At 56.8% G+C, this 20128-nt stretch overlaps 1 protein-coding gene across 1 annotated transcript; it reads left to right on the top strand.

Annotated features, from left to right (window-relative positions):
* Positions 1–1771: 1771 nt before the first annotated feature.
* On the top strand, positions 1772–18868 carry KCNG1 (potassium voltage-gated channel modifier subfamily G member 1). The gene is made up of 3 exons (XM_043479892.1): positions 1772–2027; positions 13302–14101; positions 17378–18868. Exons 2-3 carry the CDS (start codon positions 13328–13330, stop codon positions 18146–18148), a joined length of 1545 nt encoding a protein of 514 aa, XP_043335827.1. The 5' UTR covers positions 1772–2027; positions 13302–13327; the 3' UTR covers positions 18149–18868.
* The last annotated feature ends 1260 nt before the right edge of the window (positions 18869–20128 follow it).

The raw sequence follows: 20128 nt of genomic DNA, 5'->3' as shown, positions 1-20128 counted from the left end.
ATCCTGACCCTGACGGAGCGTGGGGTCTAGCTCTCAATGGAGACAGATGATGAGCGAGGCAAAAAGATAGAAATGCCAGTTTTCAGAAGCGAGAGGAAGGCAGGGCGTGGCCCACCACATAAAGCTGTTTCTCACAGTGCATTCTAGGGACCACCTGAGCACTAGAGCCCCCAAATTCAGGTGGATTTCCTTTCCTACATCCCCCAACCCCTCTCTGATGTCCCTGCTATTCCTCAAACACGTCTCCTCGCTCCAACTTCAGGGCCGTGGCCTTCACCATTCCATCTACAGGGAAAGCCCTCTTATCAGATCTTCCGAAGACGGGCACCTTCTCCTTGTCCAGGGTTCCGAGTCACCTCCCCTGAGGTCGAGCTGAAGCAGTCTCTCCCCTTACTCTGTACCCCCACCAGACTGCTCTGGCTTCCTCCCTGCCTTTCTCTTGAGGCTCCAATCCTGCGCCTCCGGTGGCCTTCCTAGTCCTGCCTCTCTCCCAGCAGAACATGACTTCTTGGGGGCAATTTCTTGTCGTGGTCATCTCAACAGTATCAGCGAACAAACATCTGCCTAATAAGCAACACTCTAACCCTATTCCCAGGCTTCCCTGGTGGCTCAGTGGTAAAGAATCCGCCTGCCAATGCAGGAGGCGCATGTTCGATCCCTGGGTCGGGAAGATTCCCTGGAGAAGGAAATGGCAACCCACTCCAGTATTCTTCCTGGAGAACCCCATGGAGAGAGGAGCTTGGCAGGCTACAGTCCATGGGGTCGCAAAGAGTAGGACACGACTGAGCGACTCAACGAACAACAACAAACTCTATTCCCAGAAAGAGGGGGCGCTTCCCATCCTTGAGGAGGAGGAGGCCACAGGCTGTTCCCAGGGCAGGTTCTTCACGACCTTGCTTGGTTCTCTGATGGTGGAAAAGGGCGTAGAGACTGGAAGGAAAAGAGGAACGGGGTGGGGGGCGCTGTCCCGAGGCCAGCAATCCTGAAACGCCGGCTGCGCGGTGGAGCCCCCCTCTCCGGCAGAACCCTCCAACCCAACCCCCCGGGCAAAAGCGCGACTCCTACCCATTCCGAGGCGAGGCGTCGCTCTCAGCCGGCTCGGGACCCCAGGGCCCAGTCCGAGTGCCCCGCGTCGGCGGGGGTGCGGGCAGTGGGGCCGCGCGGACTCTGGGGCGGTGGCGCACGGGGACTTGGAGGGAAAGGCACCTGGCGTGGCACGGGCCGTCCTAGGAAGTCGACGGCGCCCGGCGCCTGCGGTCCTGCCCCGCGGCCGCACGAGGCGCCCAGGGGCAACGGCTCACCCGGACCTCCCCGGAAAAACACAAGACCCGGCCTGCGCGGCACGCGCCCCGGGACAGCGGAGCGGGGGCACTTCACGTGGCACGTTGGAGCCCCGGGCAGCGCGCGAGAGGTCCGCGACCTGCGGGGCCGGGGAAGCACGTGACCCCGCCAGGCCTGCGCGCCGCGGGGCGCTTGCAGCCCGAGGGCAGCTGAGCACGGGGACCCCGAGGGCGGGCGTGCGGGGGTCGCGGGCGAGAGCGCGGGGGAAGGCGGAGAGGGCGGCGGCGGGACGCTCGGCGCGGGCGGCCGGGCGGAGGTTCGGAGGGAGGCCGGCGCCGCGCGGCTCACCCGAGAGCCGAGGCCCGGCGCTGGGCCGCCCGGACACCCCCGGCGGGCGCCGCGTGCCCCCCGCGCACCCCGCCGCCGCCCGCGCTCCCCGCCCCGCGCCCCGCCCCTCCCTCCGGCCCGCCTCCCGCCCCGCTCCCTCCCTCCCTCGGCGGCGGCCGCGCGGCGCTCCCGGCGCACTCGGAGCCCGGCGGGGACCGGGAGGCACAGGCGGGTGGCCCTCGATCCGGGTGCTGGAGCCGAGCGGGGCCCCGGGGCCGAAGTTGGCCGGCCGCTCCGGGAGGCGGCGCGGGCGGCTTCCAGCCCCTGGTCGCGTCCTCGCCGGGACCCGCCGGCCGCCGGGGGACGCGAGCCGCGGCCCGGCCAACTCCGCGGCGGGGACGCCGTGCCGAGAACTTGAGGTGGGACCCTGGCGCGCTGCAGCCCCGCCGCGCGCCGCCGGGCGGGCGGACTCGGGCCCCGGCGAGGGGAGCCGCACGTAGCTGTGGCCCCTACGGGGACCGGGAAAGCCGCCGAGGGGGGCGGTCTGGGGCGACAGGGGACCCGGGAGCAGCTGCGCGCGGCCGTCACCGTGAGGGTCCGGCTTCTGCGCTCCCCTGGGGTCCCCTGGCGCGCGAAGTGACAGGGCGGGGGCCGCATCCCAGCTGTGGCCGAGGTTTCTCGCCGTCTCGCAGGAGGATCCAGGGAGGAGGGTGGGGAGAGGTGGATGGGCGGGGGGCGTCCGTCTGTCACCCGCTCATTCACTCCATCCTTAGGCAGAGTGGAGCCTGGCGTCAGTGGGGTTTATTGAGTCGTTCATTAGGGCCACAAGCTTTTATTGAGAACCCACTGCGTGCCAGGCGCTGGGGACTCTTGAGACAACTCTGTTCCTTGGAGGGGAAGGTGGCCTCCTCACCCTCGGGGGTCTCCCTGCCCAGAAGGGGCTCAGCCTGGATGGAATCTTTGGGTGAGGAGGGAAAGGAGGGAAGCTCCTTCATTCATTCACAGGTTGGTTGGGAGACGGGTTGAGCGCCTACTATGTGCATCTCACCATGCCGAATCTCAGCTGTTCATGATCTCACTAACAGTTATTGAGGCGCTGTGCTGGGGAGAGAACTGGGCGGGAGAGGGGTAGGGTGGGGGCAGGATAAGAAGGAGCCGGCTTGCAGCTTGGAGAGAGCGCCCCTGGCCCCTTGTCCAGGCAGGTCACTGGACAGGTTGCAGAATGGCCTTTCCTTGGTTCCTCTACTGCATTCATTCTCAACGGGAGGGGGAGGCTGGAATAGGTTGTTGGATAAGAAGAAAAGATGTATAAAAAGCTCCTTAGGGGGAGGGTTTTAATGGGGAGGAGGATTGAGAAAAGCCCATCTAACCATGTTGATGAAGGCAGGCTCCCCCGATGGGGTGTACTACGGAAGTTGTCCATTCAGCAGGCGTTTCCTGAAGCACTTGCTGTCCATATGCACATCCAGGGTGCCAGGCATCAGAGTCAGCAAGGTGAACGAGGCAGTCACAGAGACCCCCTTTGCTGACCCCTGAAGATAAACGCAGGGGAGGTGAGAGAAGGGAGCCAGAACCGCTCTGATTCATCGCGTGTGTTAAGGAGGGTGGCTTCTTCTGACTCCATGAATCTGAGCCGAGGTTTATTCACTAGGGTGTGTTTGATACCCACACACATGGCAGCACATTCAGCGTCGCTCCGGGGAGCCCCACCCGCTCACGTTTCCAAGGCAGGTTTGGCACTGCTGGCGACCCGGCCCCAGAGCCGAGCCAGGGCGCATGCCGGCTTTCTTGGGTGGACTTCTCAGGAGCTGTCAGACCTGAGCTTGACCTTGTGTCCTCTGTCCTGGAGCCCTGCAGAGGCACCCGCCAAGCGGGGAGGGAGGGAAGGCACGTCTGAAAGGCAGGCGATGATGGCTCCTGGGACTGCCTTCATCCGTCATTCCCTAAGAGCCCATTCCAGTGGAAGGATGTCTGTCATGGGACACACTCAAACCCACAGGGGCCGTGAGTGTGCAACCTTGATCCCTGTCCCAAGCCTTGAGGGCCAGGCCAGGGGAGCCCTGGACTCTGTCGGGGGCAGATCCGGGAGTCAGGCTCCCATCCCGCCGCCACTTTGAATTTCCTGCACCCCACACAGCTGGGCCGTGGCCAGAGGTGAGAACGATGCCCCAGAGATCAGAAGGGCACAGGGACGCAGGTCTGAGAGACTCCAGCCAGGACTGAGGAGTCGACCCCCGGGGCCCCTCAAAGGCCTCTTGATCCGGCCGGCTTTTCTCCATGTCCCCTTTCCAAATATGTGAGGCAGAGTCAACATTTCCAGTGGTCGGAGATAGAGGGTCTGGAAATCCACCCTTGGTTGGGTCACTAAACCCAAAGATGGAGCCCCATGGTTGGAAAATGGCAGCTGGAAAAGCCACTGTGAAAGAGAGTTGATACAAAGGGGGAGGCAAGGAAGGCTAGCTGCCAACACTCAGTCCCTCCTGGCCATTTTTGTTCCCTAGCAGACAGTATCTGACTGACAGAATCCACGCATGGAGTCACGGTGGTCCAGGTAGGACCCGAATGACGGCCTCACAGGGCACACCGTCCCTCCTTCCCGGCTCCGTCCCACCGCAGCTGACCGCAGACACGTGGCCTCAGCACTTACTGAGGAACAAGAAGCGAAGGATTGTTTAAGTCGGTGTCCCTGCCTGCTGCCCCAAGGCTCCCACTGCCCCCTGTGCTCCCGAATCAGAGGCTGCCAGGGGACAAACAGAAAAGAACCCCCTGGCTCCCGCCCCAAAGCCCCTCGTGGTAGAAGGCAAGCATGCAGGTGCTTTTATTTTGCCAGAGGAACACTGCAGGGAGGTTCCAGAGGCCGCCTCTGTCTGGGGGTGGGTAAGAGGGTCTTGGATGTTCCCCCTTAGGGGGCAGGTGGGGTGGAGGAGAGAGCCCAGCTCCCACAAGATCCCCCCACCCCGATGACTGAGGCCCCAGCTCACTGGAAACAGGGCCGGGGGCCAGGCTCCTTGGACCGTAATCAGGGTGGATAGGAGAGCGTCAGGGAAGATGGATTTCCCACGCGGGCACAGCATCTCACAGGGATCCGGTGTGCCAGGGCCTGGGCCAGCCTAACGGCTGGATCCGTTTTGATTAACGGTCTAATTGAGGATTAATGCGGCATGATCCGCCTCTGAGTCAGCCCAGCCAGGAACCCTGACCATGACAGATGAAGCTCCCCCGGCAGGGGAAGGACTGCAGGGAGAGACCGCTGGAGTCCCCCTCGAAACCCGCTCGGCATTAAGGGATGACGTGGGTTGGCAAGTGTGGGGAGGACAGAAGGAAACCAAAGCCTGAGGAGCTCGGGGGAAAAATGCTTTTTTGTTTTTTTCAAAAAAGTTGCACTGCGCCTGGTTCGTTTCTTACTGCCACATTACTAACAGTGTAGTGGCTTAAAGGAGTACAAGCTTGTTATCTTACGGTTTGGGGGGCTCAAAAGTCCAGATGGATCTAGTGGGCTGACACCAAGGGGGCAGCAAGGCCGTGTTCCCGCGGGGAGAGCCCCTTCCTTTGCCTCTCCTAGCTTCTGGGGGCTCCCTGCGTCCTTGGCTCCTGGCTTTACGACGTTCCAGCCTCAGCGTCTGCCATCACGTCTCTTTCTCTGACTCTGATCCCCTTGAGTGACAGCTGCTCAGTCGTGCCTGACTCTTTGCAGCCCCATGGACTTGCCTCCCTGTGATAAGGGCTCTTGGGGTGACACTGGGCCCCAGTCGATCCAGGGCCATCTCCCCATCTCCAGATCCTCAGTTTAATCCCAGTCACATCCTCCCTTTCACCACGTAAGGTTACACTCCCAGGTTCCATCCAGGGCTTGGGGTGCGGACCTCTTCGGGAGGCCACCCTTCTGCCGACCACAGGCCTGTGTCTCGGCAGTCTCTGTTGACTGCCAGGGAAGTGGAGGCCCAGCAGAGCGAGGGACTCGATTTCAGCCAGGCGAGGCCAGCGGGCACTGAGGTCCCACCCTCCGGAAGGCGTCGTCGGCTTCACACTGCTCCTCTGAGCAAAGAAATGCCGGGCAGGTGAGGTGCAAGGCATGCTGCCCAGAAGCCGTTCTAGCAAACAGGGGGCCCTTCGAACGTGCCAGGCATGGCTCCAGGCACTTAGGAGGCAAGTGTGATGACACCCCAGTTTACAGCTAAGGACACGGGCACAGAGAGGTGAAGTTATTTGCAGGAGGCCACACAGCTGGTGAACGGTGGGCCCGGCATCGTGGTCCAGAGGCCATACCCTGAGCCCTGCTTGGTACCTGCTACCCCACAGGAGAGTTCTTCTGCCCAGAGGCTGAAATGGCAACCCAGAACTCAATGAAACCAGTTTTGTTGATTCCTTACTCTGCTCTTGTGCAAATTCCCGGTAGAAACAAGGATGTTTCCCCAGCTGTGGGCTTCTCCCCATCCCCAAAGACTCTTCAAAAGCTTGTGCCTAGAAAATAGAGGCAAGAGACCCAGTCGCTGGCTTGCTGCTGGCGCTGGACACCCTTCCGCCACCAGGAACCAGCGATGCAGGGAGACAGTAGAATGCAGGGTCAAAGAGGTTTGCTCAGAGTCCCACACACCGAGTTGGAGCCTGGCTTCACCACTTGCCACCAGAGTCATGACTTTTCACCGTTCAAAGCCTCAGTTTCCTCATCTGTAAAATGGGGGTGAAACCTCCATTCACCAGATCCTCTTAACAGCCTGGTGAGGTTGGCACTCTTGTTCCTGCTCTGTGGGGGAAACAGGCCCGGAAGAGGGCCGGTGATTTGGTGGATATAGATGGCTGTATCAGGCCGAAAGGTAAACAGCAGAAGCAGCAGCGATAGCCAGACAAGCCTGACGGAGATCTTCCTCCCACCCTGCTCCCCTCTCCGGAGTCCTACCCCCGCCCCCGGGCCCTGCACCCCACCCCAGTCACACACTGGCCACAGCGCAGCCTCCAGCTGGGGGTGCTGCCCTTCAGAACCCCTCTGGTTTCAGTGAACATCTCTCTTTGGAAATGTACACTCAGCCCTCTGTCACAGCTTCTGAACGTCATCTTTCTCCCAGGAGGAAAAGAAGCTGCCTGGGGAGAATCCACAGATTTGTGGGCTCATGAAGGGGCATTTGATCAAGGCAGCCCCAGAGCAGAAAGATTTTCTCACAAACCAGAGGGTCTCCACTTCTCCAGCAAGGCTCCCCTCACGTGGGACCCACAGAGCCTTCCAGAACCCCAAGGAGATTGGGAAGTCAGGCAGAGGGCTCCCAGCCAACGCCCAGAGCACCTGGAAGGCCTGCCGGCTTTCCTGGCCCCTGCCTTTCCTCTCTGTCAAGCATCAGCAGGCTCTCAGGGAGCCTTCAGAAATGCCGGTTCCTGCCCTCCTCCTTAAGGATTCTGATGAGAGGGTCTTGGGAGGGACCTGGGGGTCTGTATCTGAACTGAGTCCAGGGAGATGCAAAACCCAGTTTTTGTGCTCTTCTTTTTCACTAACCTGGATTAAAACCCAGGGTTGTGCTAACCACACTCTTTAATTCATATCGCTCTGCATCACCAGGCTGTCTTAGTCACTGTTCCCTTCATTCCAATCCCCAAGCTTATTCCCTCCCCCTGCCCTCCCAGGCACCCTCCCTGTGGTTGACAGACATCCTTACACGTGCTCGACTCTTTGTAAGATATGTACTGTTGTGTGTGTGCTCATTAACATAAACAGCAAAGTGCTATAAACTTCTGTTGTTGTTTTTTTCACTTGGGACCATGTTTTTAAGATCTAAATGTGTTGCTAAACCTGCATCTAGTCCATTGCTTCCAGGTCCTGTGCAATCTACAGGCTTTGCCATCTGGATCACTTGTTCTTCTCCCCCACCCCCGGGAGGGACACTGGGAGACCCCTAGCACCAAAGCAACACAAGATGTGTTCTTGTGTCTTGTTTCTTGCTAACATCTGAGTCCCCAGAAGTGGATCCTGAGTCAAGGATTGGAGTGTAAACAATATATCACAGACAATGTCTGTCATAAGCCCTGTGGGTCCAAGTCTGAGGGATATACCCAAGAGTGGGATTCCCGGGTCATAAAACACCAGCATCCTTCATTCTCCTTGGTACCCCTCAGGCTTTCCCAGCGGCTATATTACTGCATTCCCTCCCGCAACAGGCGCTGGGGGTCAGACAATGCTGGGGTCCAGTCCTGCCTAATCAGGTCAAGAAAGGAGTCACCCTTGTCTGGAAGAGGGGAGAGTGACAGATCCCCCTCATAGTTAGTAATAACACTAGCAGGCCCACTGAGGGTCCCCTGCAGGTCAGGCTTTGGGCCAAGCACCTGTCATCTGTGTCCTCTGCTTTAGTCCTGACCATAACTCTGGGAGGTCAGAGCAACAAATATCCCCATTTTACAGATAAAGAAACTGCTTCTCAGAGGCAGGACATGACTTGTTCAAAGTCACGGGAGACCCTGAACCCAGGTCTCCTGACTTCAGAGCTAGTGGGCTGTTCTGCTTCCCCACCTTGAGGTCGTCAGCAAATCGCTGCCCCTCCCCCCACCCCCAAGCTGGAATCTAACCAGCTTTTTCTCAACACTGGCTGTATTTGTTTCCAATTGTTACTGTGATACATCACCACAAGCTGAGTGGATTAAAACAACACAAACTTACTGCCTCACATTCTGCAGAACAGAGGTCTGCAGTGGGTGTTGCAGGGCTAAAATAAAGGCATGGAAAGGCTGTGTTCCTTTCTGGAGAGCCCAGAGGAGAGTCTGTTCTTCGTCTCAGCTTCTAGACACTGCCCGCTTTCCTTGGCTCGTGGCCCCTTCCATCGTCAAAGCCAGCACTGGCCAGTCGGGTCTTTCTCACAGCGTTTCATCACTCTGATGCACCCTCCTGCCTTTCTCTTCCATCTTTTAAGGACTCTGGTGGTTGCATGGGGCCCCCAGAGAGTCCAGTAAAATCTTCCCACCTCAAAGGAAGCTGGTTAGAACCTTATTTCTATCTGTAACCTTGATTCCTGCTTTCCAGAGAAGCTAAGATAGTCACCGCTTCCAGGAGTCAGAATAAGCACACAGACAGCTCTTGGCCAGGGCTGGGTAGGGGTGGGGGAGTGTCTAGCTGCACTGACACTCACGGCTGGGTGGTGTGCAGCTTCAGCAAGGGGGTGGGTGCTGGGCGCTGAGCACAGGGGATACCAGCCCGCAGGCTTTGCTATGTCCCTGCTCGCCGGGCCCTCCTGCCCCGTCCAGCCCAGCCGGGTCAGAGCTCCCCGTCCCCCTCCCCAGTGATCATCAGCTCGGCCCTGGTGCTCTGATACCACCCATCACCCATCTGGGAGCCCCATCCCTGACCCCTGTCTCTCTCTGACTGGCCCACAATTTCTCCATCCATCATCCTGCAGCCGGGAAAGGCTGCCTCCAACTTGGGCCGCCTAGCGCCACCTGTCGGTCGCCTGGGTGAATGGCACCCCTGGGATCACCCTGCATCCTCGTCCTTCCCCTTCACCACACGCCCGTCCCACAGCAAGAGTTCCCTCGGCTCTCTCTCTCCAAAGCCCACCCCAAATCCTTCCGACTCTCCAGACCCCTCCACTGGTCCAAACCTCGGTGGTCTCCCCAGCCCAGCCCGGGACATCTCCCGAGGATGGCCCACCCATGAAGAACAAACCCCAACACGTCTGTCACCAGGCTGACCCCACACACACTCGTCTTCTCCCACCTCCCCCTCGCTCACTCCGCCTGGCCTCTTGGCCTTTACTTTGGTGTCTGACCATCCAGTCCCATCCCCAGGTCAGGAGCAAGCTCTTCTAATTCCACCCGAGACATTTCTCCCCAGGTCCTCCCAGGGCTGGCTCTGCCCCAGGGTCCCCTCCCCTGAGAAACCCTCCTGGGTCCCTCCAGCTAACGTTGACCCCCACCCACCCCGGTCATTTCCCATCGGTCACCTAGTTCTGTTTCCATCACAACACTCATTACATCCTGAAATGATCTGTGTGTTTATTTAGAGAGTAGAACGTCACCTCTGTAAGGACAGGACTGGGTCTGTCTTGCCCTCTGCTGTGCCTCCAGGCCTGGCCCAGTCCTACACGTGGTAGTGTCGGATGAATGAATGAATGGCAGCTCCTTCAGGACTCCTTCTCATTCCCACCATCGGAGCCCCTTTCTTAAACAACTTCCCCTTCCTAAGTAGACATATAGACCCTAAGAGGCAAAATCACTAGATCCCACCATGCTCACAGACCTAACAGTAGGGAAAAAAATTTTTTTTTTTTTTATTTTAAAAGATCAGCTTTTTCGTGAGGATATCAGACTGGGTGAAAAGTAGCTTTCTTTTCCAGAAGCAGGACTTTGGAGCCTGTTTGATCTATGAACCTTACCAGAGACTCTAGCAGGCAGAACTGTTACCTGCAACCCCATCAGGCTGCACAACCCCAAGACCAAAAGCTCAGGGCAAGTGTGCCCCTCCCTTGTTTAGCAAATTCAGTATCTGAGCCTCCCCCGGGTCCTCTGGCCCTCCGTGTACAAGCAGCCTGCATGAAGCATCTTTTTCTCTCCTCTCCACACTTGTCTCTGAGGCAGGACAACTTTCCATGCAGGAGGCTGAGGCTTTGACTCACAGCTGATACAGATCACGAGAGAAAAAATGAGGAATTGCTAATTGGGGGAGCTTCTTTCTGCTGGAGGGAAAGCGAGGAGGGTTGAAAGAAAAAATTCTGCAAGAAAAGAGGTGGTTACAGACGTGGGGTTTCACAAGCGCTCTCCAGAGCTTACAGGATGAGAGGAAGGTTCCCGTGCCTCCATCACTATGCTTGCCAAACGGAATGTCGTTTTCCCTCTTGTCTTTGGTGGCAAAGATAAAGCAGCATAGCTGAAAAGCTGTGGCACTAAAAGCCATCTTCCTCCTCCAAGGGATTCTGGCAGGCTCTGCCTGAGGAGACGAGTTCCAATTTTAGGTGAAGTTAAAAACACGCTTAACGCTTTAAAGTCAAATCATGTTTTTTCAAACACAGGTGTACCCTAGTTTTCCAAAACTTGAGCTGAGAAACGATAGTTTGCCCCAAAGATAAATGCATGGAGTGATGATTTGCATTTGTGAAAGAATTTTTGTTAGGAAGGTGCCCCTCTCAGATGCGGAAACCTCCATGGCTCCTGTTAAACACTGCTTCACATCCACGCGGGGCTGTGTATATATGTGTGCACCTGCGTGTGTTTCCCCTGAACATGCCCATAGCATGGATGGCCACTCAGGTATCAGAAACGGGTCTCCATTTGGAATTGATAGACTTGGCTGGTACCATGTGCATCCATGGGTGATTGACCTGGGGCAGGGGGGAGTGATGGAGAATTTTAAAAGCAAAGTATTAGAACTTCCCTGGTGATCCAGTGGTTCAGACACTGCACTCCCAATGTGGGGAGTCCAGGTTCCATCCCTGGTCGGGGAACTAGATCCCCCATGCCGCAAATAAGACCCGGTGCAGTCCAAGTAAAAAGAAAAACTATAACAGCCAAGTATGATAGACTCATACTACACTACTCTTCCCCGGATCAGCTAAATTCTGGAGAGCTCTGTTGCTGTCATCTAGGGGTGTCAAATTCAAGTGCCCACAGTGACCAGGAAGGAAACATACATAAGGGAAGTAAAGTGGGTGTCAGGAAGACAACAGGGAGAGGTGGGGATGATGGTGGATCGTAGCATGCCCGCCCTGCCTAAAGGGGGCAGGCATTTCTCAGCTGGAATCTGGAGCAAAGGTTGCAGATAATCTGATTTCCCCCCCAAAACAAACATATATGATTTTTTTTTTATTGTAGTGGTTTTTGCCATACATCGACATGAATCAGCCAATGTCTCCATTTTTCAAAATCTTCTCCAAGTCAGGCAAAATATCTGTGAACCAAATGCAGCCCATGAGCTGTGACTGCATAAGCAATCTGATTCTAATGGCACAAACCCTTAGCTTTGTAGGACGGGGGAGGAAGAAGTCTGTATAAGCTGAGATTTCTACCTTGGTTTCCCGGAAGTGCCCTCACCGGGTTGGCCTCACCAACAGGAAATGTACTTATTTGTTGAGCATTTCTTGGAGCATTTATGTTGCTGAGTACAGAGATTCAGAAATGAGTAGAGCACATTCTTCCCCCAGGGAGCAAGCAGTCTACGGTAGGAGCCAGGATTGCACACAGATCATTCTGAAACGGGTGGCAAGCGTGGCAAAAATAAACGGGGGTGAGTGGGGATGACACTTGATTTAGCTGGAAGAGCCAAGGAGGACGTCCTGGAGGAGTGAGCGAGCCTGTCCAATTCAGTCCTGGGTCCTCAAGATGACGTTTGCTGACCCATGAGCAAAACATGTCACTGTCATGACAACTGTACATTTTTTGGACATTCCCTCTGATTTATGGCAAGTGATATGTTTTCCACGCCTGGAACGAATACAGGCGGTCCCTTTGAATTTAATACTTGAAATAATAGTAAACAGTGGGAGTTCCCTGGTTGCCTAGTGGTTAGGCACACTTTCATTGCCATGGCCCGGGTTCGATCCCTGGTCAGGAAACTGAGATCCCACAAGCCACACGGCGCAACCAAAAAATAAAATAAAACAGAATAATAATAAAGTAATAAAAAGAATAGTAGACAGCAAGTATTGGTACCTACCATGTCCCACATACTGTGTTCAGTGGTCTTGGGTACATAATTCACTGAATCTTCTCAGTAATCCTATAAGGTAGATCGTATGGTTATACCCATTTTACAGATGGGGACATTCAACATCAAAGTTGAAAATGTGCTCAGGCTCCAAATCTACGCTCATAACCACCACAGCAGAGCCTCTCCTCCTCGAATTATGGACATGGGGGGCAGGATAATTCTCTGTTGTGGGGTCTGACCATAGGACTTTTAGTAGCATCCTTGCTCGATGCCAGTAGCATCCCCTAGTCACAACAATCAAAAATGCCTCCAGACATTGCCATCTGTCCCCCGGTGACAAAATCAGCCCTGGTTGAGAACCACTGGCCCACACTAAACTACCTTTCCAAGCTAAATAAATATCCCCCAAAGTCAGACAAACTTAGAGCATTAAGTAAGTCACAGTACCGATGTAGGCTGTCAGCTCCGTGGGGTTGGGGGCCACATCTGATTACGCGTGGCTGTGAACTCCCAGTGCTTGAAGCCTCTGGCTTACGTAGCACTCAGGGCATTTCTATGGTGTAAATGATATGGATACGGGGAATGGTGAAGTTTAGGAGATGCTGAACCATAGAGTGGCTCTTCTGACTCTTGAGTATCTTCCCTCAAGCTGCTGTAACAGAGTATCTAGACCAGGGGGCTTAAATAACAGACATGGGTTGCTCTCCATCTGGGGGTCTGGGAGTCTGAGGTCAGGTCGGGTTCTGAGGAGGGCTGTTTTCCTAACTTGCAGCTTGGGTGCCTTCTCACCAGGCCCTCACTCGGTGGAGAGAGAGGAGGCCCTGGTGTCTCTTCCTCTCCTTATCAGGGCACTAATCTCACCCTGGGGGCTCCACCCTCCTGACCTCATCTAAGCCTGATGACCTCCTGAAGACCCCAGGTCTTAACACCATCCAGTTGGAGGTTAGGGCCTCCCCCTATGAATCAGGGGGAACACAATGTGGTCCATATGGGCAAATAGCTGCAGGATCCGCATTGTCCCCGGAGACTTGGGAGTCACTGAGGCTCTTTCCTCCCTTCTCCCCCACCCCGCCCCCAGGCTGGAGAGGGATGTGAAAGCTCAAAATGACCCTCCTACCGGGAGACAATTCTGATTACGACTATAGCGCCCTGAGCTGCACGTCGGAAGCGTCCTTCCATCCGGCCTTCTTTCCCCAAAGCCAGTCCCTCAAGGGTGTCTTCTACCGCCGGGCCCAGCGGCTGCGGCCGCAGGACGAGCCCCGGCAGGGCGGCCAGCCCGAGGACCGCAGGCGGCGGATCATCATCAACGTGGGTGGCATCAAGTACTCGCTGCCCTGGACCACGCTGGAGGAGTTCCCGCTGACGCGGCTGGGCCAGCTCAAGGCCTGCACCAACTTCGACGACATCCTCAACGTGTGCGATGACTACGACGTCAGCTGCAACGAGTTCTTCTTCGACCGCAACCCGGGCGCCTTCGGCACCATCCTGACCTTCCTACGCGCGGGCAAGCTGCGGCTGCTGCGGGAGATGTGCGCCCTGTCCTTCCAGGAGGAGCTGCTCTACTGGGGCATCGCCGAGGACCACCTGGACGGCTGCTGCAAGCGCCGCTACCTGCAGAAGATCCAGGAGTTCGCCGAGACGGTGGAGCGGGAGGACGAGGACGACGCGCTGGACAGTGAGGACCCCGGCAGCGAGGGCCCGGCTGAGGAAGAGGGCCGCCTGGGCCGCTGCATGCGGCGGCTGCGTGATATGGTGGAGAGGCCGCACTCGGGGCTGCCCGGCAAGGTGTTCGCCTGCCTGTCGGTGCTGTTTGTCACGGTCACCGCTGTCAACCTCTCCATCAGCACCCTGCCCAGCCTGAGGGAGGAGGAGGAGCAGGTAAGGGCCCCGCCCCTGCCCTGGGGGAGGGTGGGGCTGCTGCCGCAGGCTCCGCTCCCCGCCCGGAAGGGCACGTCCTTCTCTGCCTGCCCTGTGCCTCCTCCAGGAAGCCTTCCCTGACCGCACTGGCTCAGTAGCATCCCACTCCATCGTTGTGTTTACGTGTGTTTACAAAAGTGTCTACCTATGTGTTGTCCTCCTCCACATGCAGACCTGAGCTCCACAGCCAGTTCAGGTCCGCCTGTGCCCCCTGCCCACAGCAACACTGCCCTGCATGGGAGAGGCGCTCAGCCACTCTGTTGAATGAATGGATGGATGGATGATGACGCGATGTATGATGTGCCTGGCCCCAAGCTGAGCATGTGACATGCACCACCAAAATTTGTTTCATCAGCTTGCATTCTTTCTCAGCCTTCCCAATTCCCTTACATGAAAAGATCCCAGAAAGCTCTTTGGGGTCCTGAATATGATGTTCATTGATAGATGTGTGTGCGCAGGCAACCTCAAATAGTGAGCATTGCTTTCTGTTAAAGAAGGGAGTTCCCATACGTGTTTACTCCAGGGCATGATGGGGTGCGTGCCCAGTTCTCAGGGATACCACTTACTTACCTGCGGCTAATGGGAGCCAAGGGCTGGGCTGCGACTCTGCCTGTCTCTTATCTCCCCAGCGAATCTTCCAGCATCCCGGTATGGGAGGTGTTCCCACACCACTTAACAGCTGAGAACACTGTTGTCGGGGAAAAGCTGCTCACCCAGATGTGGGTCTAACTGAGTCTGAAGTCTGGGTTCTTATCATGGAAGTATGGGTCCCACGTGGCAGCCTGGGCCCTCATGTAGCCCCTCAGCTCAGCCTCCGTCTGTATGAGACCCATCTCTGGGACCCTCTCCCCACACGTAGGGGTTCCAGAGTCAAGGCTCAAGACAGACTGAAAAGTTCAGACAGGTGCAACTTGTGTAGGCACTGGAGAAATAGGTATGGCAGTATGAACTGAACATAAATATTATGCCAGCCAGCATTTATTGAGCACTGGCTGTGTACATGTATGTGCTAAGGGTTTTATGTGAACCCTCTGATTTAACATTAAAACCACTCACCACGTGAGGGTTTTTCCATACACACGTGTTGTGGGGAAAGTAGCAATAGTGTTACATTTGTAACTCTCAGGGAGTTTCTGACACTTCTTTTTGAATACACTGAGTTTTAAAAACCAGCATTAGGAAAATACTCAATCAGTAAAATGAACTCTCAATTAGTAAAGTGAACATTTGAGATGCATGAGGGGTAGTGATGAACCAGGCAGGGTTAGAGCCAGGCGGCCTGAATTTGAATCCCACCTCGTACACTCAGGCTGTGCTTCTGTAGACAAGTCACTCGGCCTCTCTGTGCCTCCGTTTCCTGACATGTCGAAGAGGTTGTGAACAGGCCCACCTCACAGCGCTGGGAGGGTTCAGTGAGTGAGAAGCGACTGGAACAGCGCCTGGCATTGCACATTCAGGAATCACTATGAGAATTATACGCCCCTCCCAAAAAAGGGCAAGTGCGTGTCACTGGAGACCTGTCTGGAAGCACCCACACTTAGTGTTGATTTCTTCTTGGCCCCAACACCCGCAATGCTGATTTTATCAGGAAAATACTAATAAAGCCACAATTTTATTCAACTTCTGATACCTGCTTTAAAAAAAAAAAAAAGATACCCAGCCTTTTTCACGACTCAGTGAAAAGGTTGTTCTTCAGTTTCATTTGGGGGACCAGTGGGGTTCACTGTCTCACCCGAGCAGGCATTTGAGTGCCTCCTGTATTCAGGCTCCATGGGGCAGTCGGGGTGACCACAGTGAGTCTCCAGCTTCAGGACGCATCAAGCCTCGGTCACAGCCCCGTGACCGTAAGTATGGGGCACAAGCCAAGAGGGCTCTTGTGAGAGGCCCACCAGCCGTGCTGGAGATATGTGGATGGACGCACTCCAGGAAGGCTTCCCAGAGGAGCGGGCTTCCTGTCCCAGAAGTCTGAGACCTCCAAGCCTCACCAAGTATCAGTTCATCTCTCCAGCTTCTCACATATTCCCAGAGAAAGAGCGAGTCTGATAGAACCCGGCTGTGCCCCAGAACCGACAAGATGCCCCAGGTAGAACCATTTATGCCTTCCCCTCTGCCAAGCCCCTTTGAGGTTGAGGTCTAAACTGGGGACGGTCCACCACGCTGCAGATCAGAGCAGGAACCTGACAGCCTGCGTGGCAAACGCACATATGTGTCTGAATGAGATGTGGAGCGCTTTCTCTGTAGCAAATTGTCACAACATTTAAAACCCAGTAGAGTCCATGTAAAACTCCAAGTTTCCAGCCTCTCTTTAAAAAAATGGATGAGGCAGCGTCAAGACTGAGTTGGCCTGGGGCAGCCCTCGGGGGTGCTGAGCAGGATGGCCAGGCTCCCCAGCGGGCCTGCACCCAACCTGGGCCACCTCCCCTGGTTCCCCTTGGTCTGCCTGGCCTTCTCTTGGCACGCTGTCTAGAGACAGGCCAATGCTCTGCCATCCATCCCAGTAACAGATCATCCTGGTAACCGATCACCTGCCCTGGCCCTGGGGCCTGAGAGTGAGCAATACACAAACCGTCCTGGCCTGTAGGCCTACAGTCTTCCGGGGCAGGGTGGGCAGGTGAGCGGGGCTGAGACAGACTGTAAAAATGGTAAGTAAGTAACTTACAAAACATATTTTGGAGGCAGGCATGGCAACCCACTCCAGTCTTCTTGCCTGGAGAATCCCACGGACAGGGGAGCCTGGCGGGCTACAGTCATTAGGGTTGCAAAGAATTGGACACGACTGAAGTGGCTGAGTACGCATACACCCTTGGTGGAACTCATATTGCAATATGTAAATGTGCCAGATCAGCTCACTATGCCTTGTATTTGTTATATGTCAGTTACATCTCAATAAAAGTAAATTTTCAGAAGAAAGAAGTCGGGAGCTCCTTTGGGGATGTGATGAGTTTGAGACACCTATCAGACCCCCCAGGAGACAGCTCCTCTGGAGTCTGGAGTTCAACGGGGAGGTCTGGGCTGCAGAGAGATTAGGGACAGTCAGGGTTGAGAAGGTGCTTCAAGCTCCAGGTTTGCATGGGATTGCCCAGGCAGTGGGCATAACCGGAGAGAGGGGACCCAGGGACAAGATTGCACCCAGACCACCTTGGCCCAGGTAGCACCCCCCCCAGGACAGAGCCCCGCGCTCCTCGCTGGTGGGACCGCTGACCTCCCCCCCACCCCCACCCCCGCTCTCTCTTCCAGGGCCGGTGCTCCCAGATGTGCCGCAACATCTTCATCGTGGAGTCGGTGTGCGTGGGCTGGTTCTCCCTCGAGTTCCTCCTGCGGCTCATCCAGGCGCCCAGCAAGTTCGCCTTCCTGCGGAGCCCGCTGACGCTGATCGACATGGTGGCCATCCTGCCCTACTACGTCACCCTGCTGGTGGACGGCGCCTCCGCGGGCCGCCGCAAGCCCGGCGCGGGCAACAGCTACCTGGACAAGGTGGGGCTGGCGCTGCGGGTCCTGCGGGCGCTGCGCATCCTCTACGTCATGCGCCTCGCGCGCCACTCGCTGGGGCTGCAGACGCTGGGGCTCACGGCCCGCCGCTGCACCCGCGAGTTCGGGCTCCTGCTGCTCTTCCTCTGCGTGGCCATCGCGCTCTTCGCCCCGCTCCTCTACGTCATCGAGAACGAGATGGCCGACAGCCCCGAGTTCACCAGCATCCCTGCCTGCTACTGGTGGGCCGTCATCACCATGACGACCGTGGGCTATGGCGACATGGTACCCAGGAGCACGCCCGGCCAGGTGGTGGCGCTCAGCAGCATCCTCAGCGGCATCCTCCTCATGGCCTTCCCCGTGACCTCCATCTTCCACACCTTCTCCCGCTCCTACCTGGAGCTCAAGCAGGAGCAGGAGAGGGTGATGTTCCGCAGGACCCAGTTTCTCATCAAGACCAAGTCGCAGCTGAGCAGCATGTCCCACGACAGTGACATCTTGTTTGGAAGTGCTTCCTCGGACACCAGAGACAATAACTGAGCCCAGACGACGCACCTCGCCACCGCCACCGCCAGGACGCGCCCCCCGCCCCCAGCCCTGCCCGCCCTCTGAGGCTTGACGCTATCGCCATCGCTGCAGAAGCCTCCAAAGGCACGTGCTGCTTCTGAGCGCGGCCCTGGCCTGGGACGGACTGAGCCACGCCCCAGGGAAGACGGCCCCACCCCGGCAGGGGGTCCCTGGTCCCCCACGTCCAGAAGCCAAGCCCAGCACACGGCCCTGATGGTCCCTTCCACCCAGGCCCGCAGCCTGTTCCCCAGTGAGGAGATGGCTTGTTCTTTCCACCATGTAAATAACATGCCCAGCAAAGACTCGCTTTGTGGGGCTGCCTAGGGGACAATACAAGCAGCAGCTACAAGTCTGCCTTGAGTGTGGATCGCGTGCAATTAAAGAAAACCGGTGAAAAAGAGAAGAAAGCCTTCCCTGGGGCTCTGTGAAGAGAGGAAATGGCACTTTCCAGTAAGCCAGCCAGTGTGGTACCAGAATTATTGGGTTAGTCTTTTTCCTTGGGTCCTTCACACCCAGTGAGGCCCCGTGAGGTTGGGGGAAAGAGACAGGGTAGACCCCTTTGGGAAATTGCTGGTAAATACCACATCCCCTCGCTCTTCTCTCTCTTCGCTTCTTCCCCTCTCCGAGGCCCTCCTCCCCACCTTTTTCTTCTCTCCCATCTCCTCTTCTGCACATTAAAGTCTGTTTCTCAAACTTTTCCCCTGAGGCACCCCCAACAGCGAAGTGGACATCGAGTCAGCCCTGCTGACTACGAAGGTGGAGTCACTTCATTTTACCTTTAAAAATTAGTGTGGGTTTTTTGTTCTATGCCACAGTGATCTTAACTTGGCGGGGAGGGGTAATGCTTCAACTGTTTACCTAAATCTAAACGTAAACCTAGATTGCATTAGATTGATGCTTTGGAAAAATGGACCTCAGTTTTCTGGGTCACCTTAGGGCACAGTCTGAAGCCCCCAAGGGTCTCTCTGGGCCCCTCAGAGACCCGCAGAGCACCCACCTGACCGGAACACCTCACGACCTCATGTAGTGTGGAAGATGCGGGGTAGGGCCTGAGCCCCAGGCCAGCCCACCAGACCTACTGTGCTCTCAGGGTTCAGAGGCCTTTGGTGCCAGTCTGGGGAGGGGCTTCCCATCCAGGTGGTGGGCACGTGCCTCCTCCACCCTCAGAGATGCTGCAGCAGCATTGCTGTCTTCACCCCCTCCCCTGGGCCTGCTGCAGAACGCAAGCTCTAAGATAAAGCTGAGACTTCCCTGGCAGTCCAGTGGTTAAGAACCTGCGCTTCCAGCGCTAGGGACACTGTGTTCGATCCCTGGCCACGGATCTAAGATCCCACGCGCCACACAACACAGCCAAAAAATAAAAAAGTAAACAAAGCAACTCTGGCCCCATCACCATCCCGCCTAAACCCGCAGAGGTGTCCATCATGCTGAGAATGACGCCTGAATGCCTGGCATTGCCTGGGCCCGCCCGCCTCTCCAGCCCCGTCTCTCCCATCTGCCTCTCACTCACTCCGCTCAGTCACAGCGGCCTCCAAGCTGCGGTGTAGAGGCACCCAGCCCCTGCCCACCGCGGGCCTTCACACATCAGTCCTCTGCGGGGAGCAGCCTTCCTGGGCACCCTGCGCGGCTGGCTCCGTCCCACCGCCGCCCTGACCCTCGCTGTAGAGGGTCCGCCCGGCAGCCCCGCCGCCGCTGTCTCCCCCACCCAGTCTATCCTCACGCCCGCTGATGGGCCCTGGAACAGCCTCCTTCACTTCTCTGCTCCTCCCTTAGGGTCTGTCCCCCGCCCAAGGAGCCCCGTGCGCACTTGGCAGGGACTCAGCCACGGCTCGCAGCGACTCCCAGCACCTAACGCAGGCCTGGCACGCAGCCGGGACTCAGAGTGAAAGAGCAAGCGGAACCAGCAAGGCCGCCGAGAGCAGAAAGGCGGTTGCTGTTAACGGTGGACACTGG

The sequence above is a fragment of the Cervus canadensis genome, chromosome 10, assembly GCF_019320065.1.
Source record: "Cervus canadensis isolate Bull #8, Minnesota chromosome 10, ASM1932006v1, whole genome shotgun sequence".
NCBI classification, from domain to species: Eukaryota; Metazoa; Chordata; class Mammalia; order Artiodactyla; family Cervidae; genus Cervus; species Cervus canadensis.
This window is presented reverse-complemented; position numbering and strand designations above follow the sequence as displayed.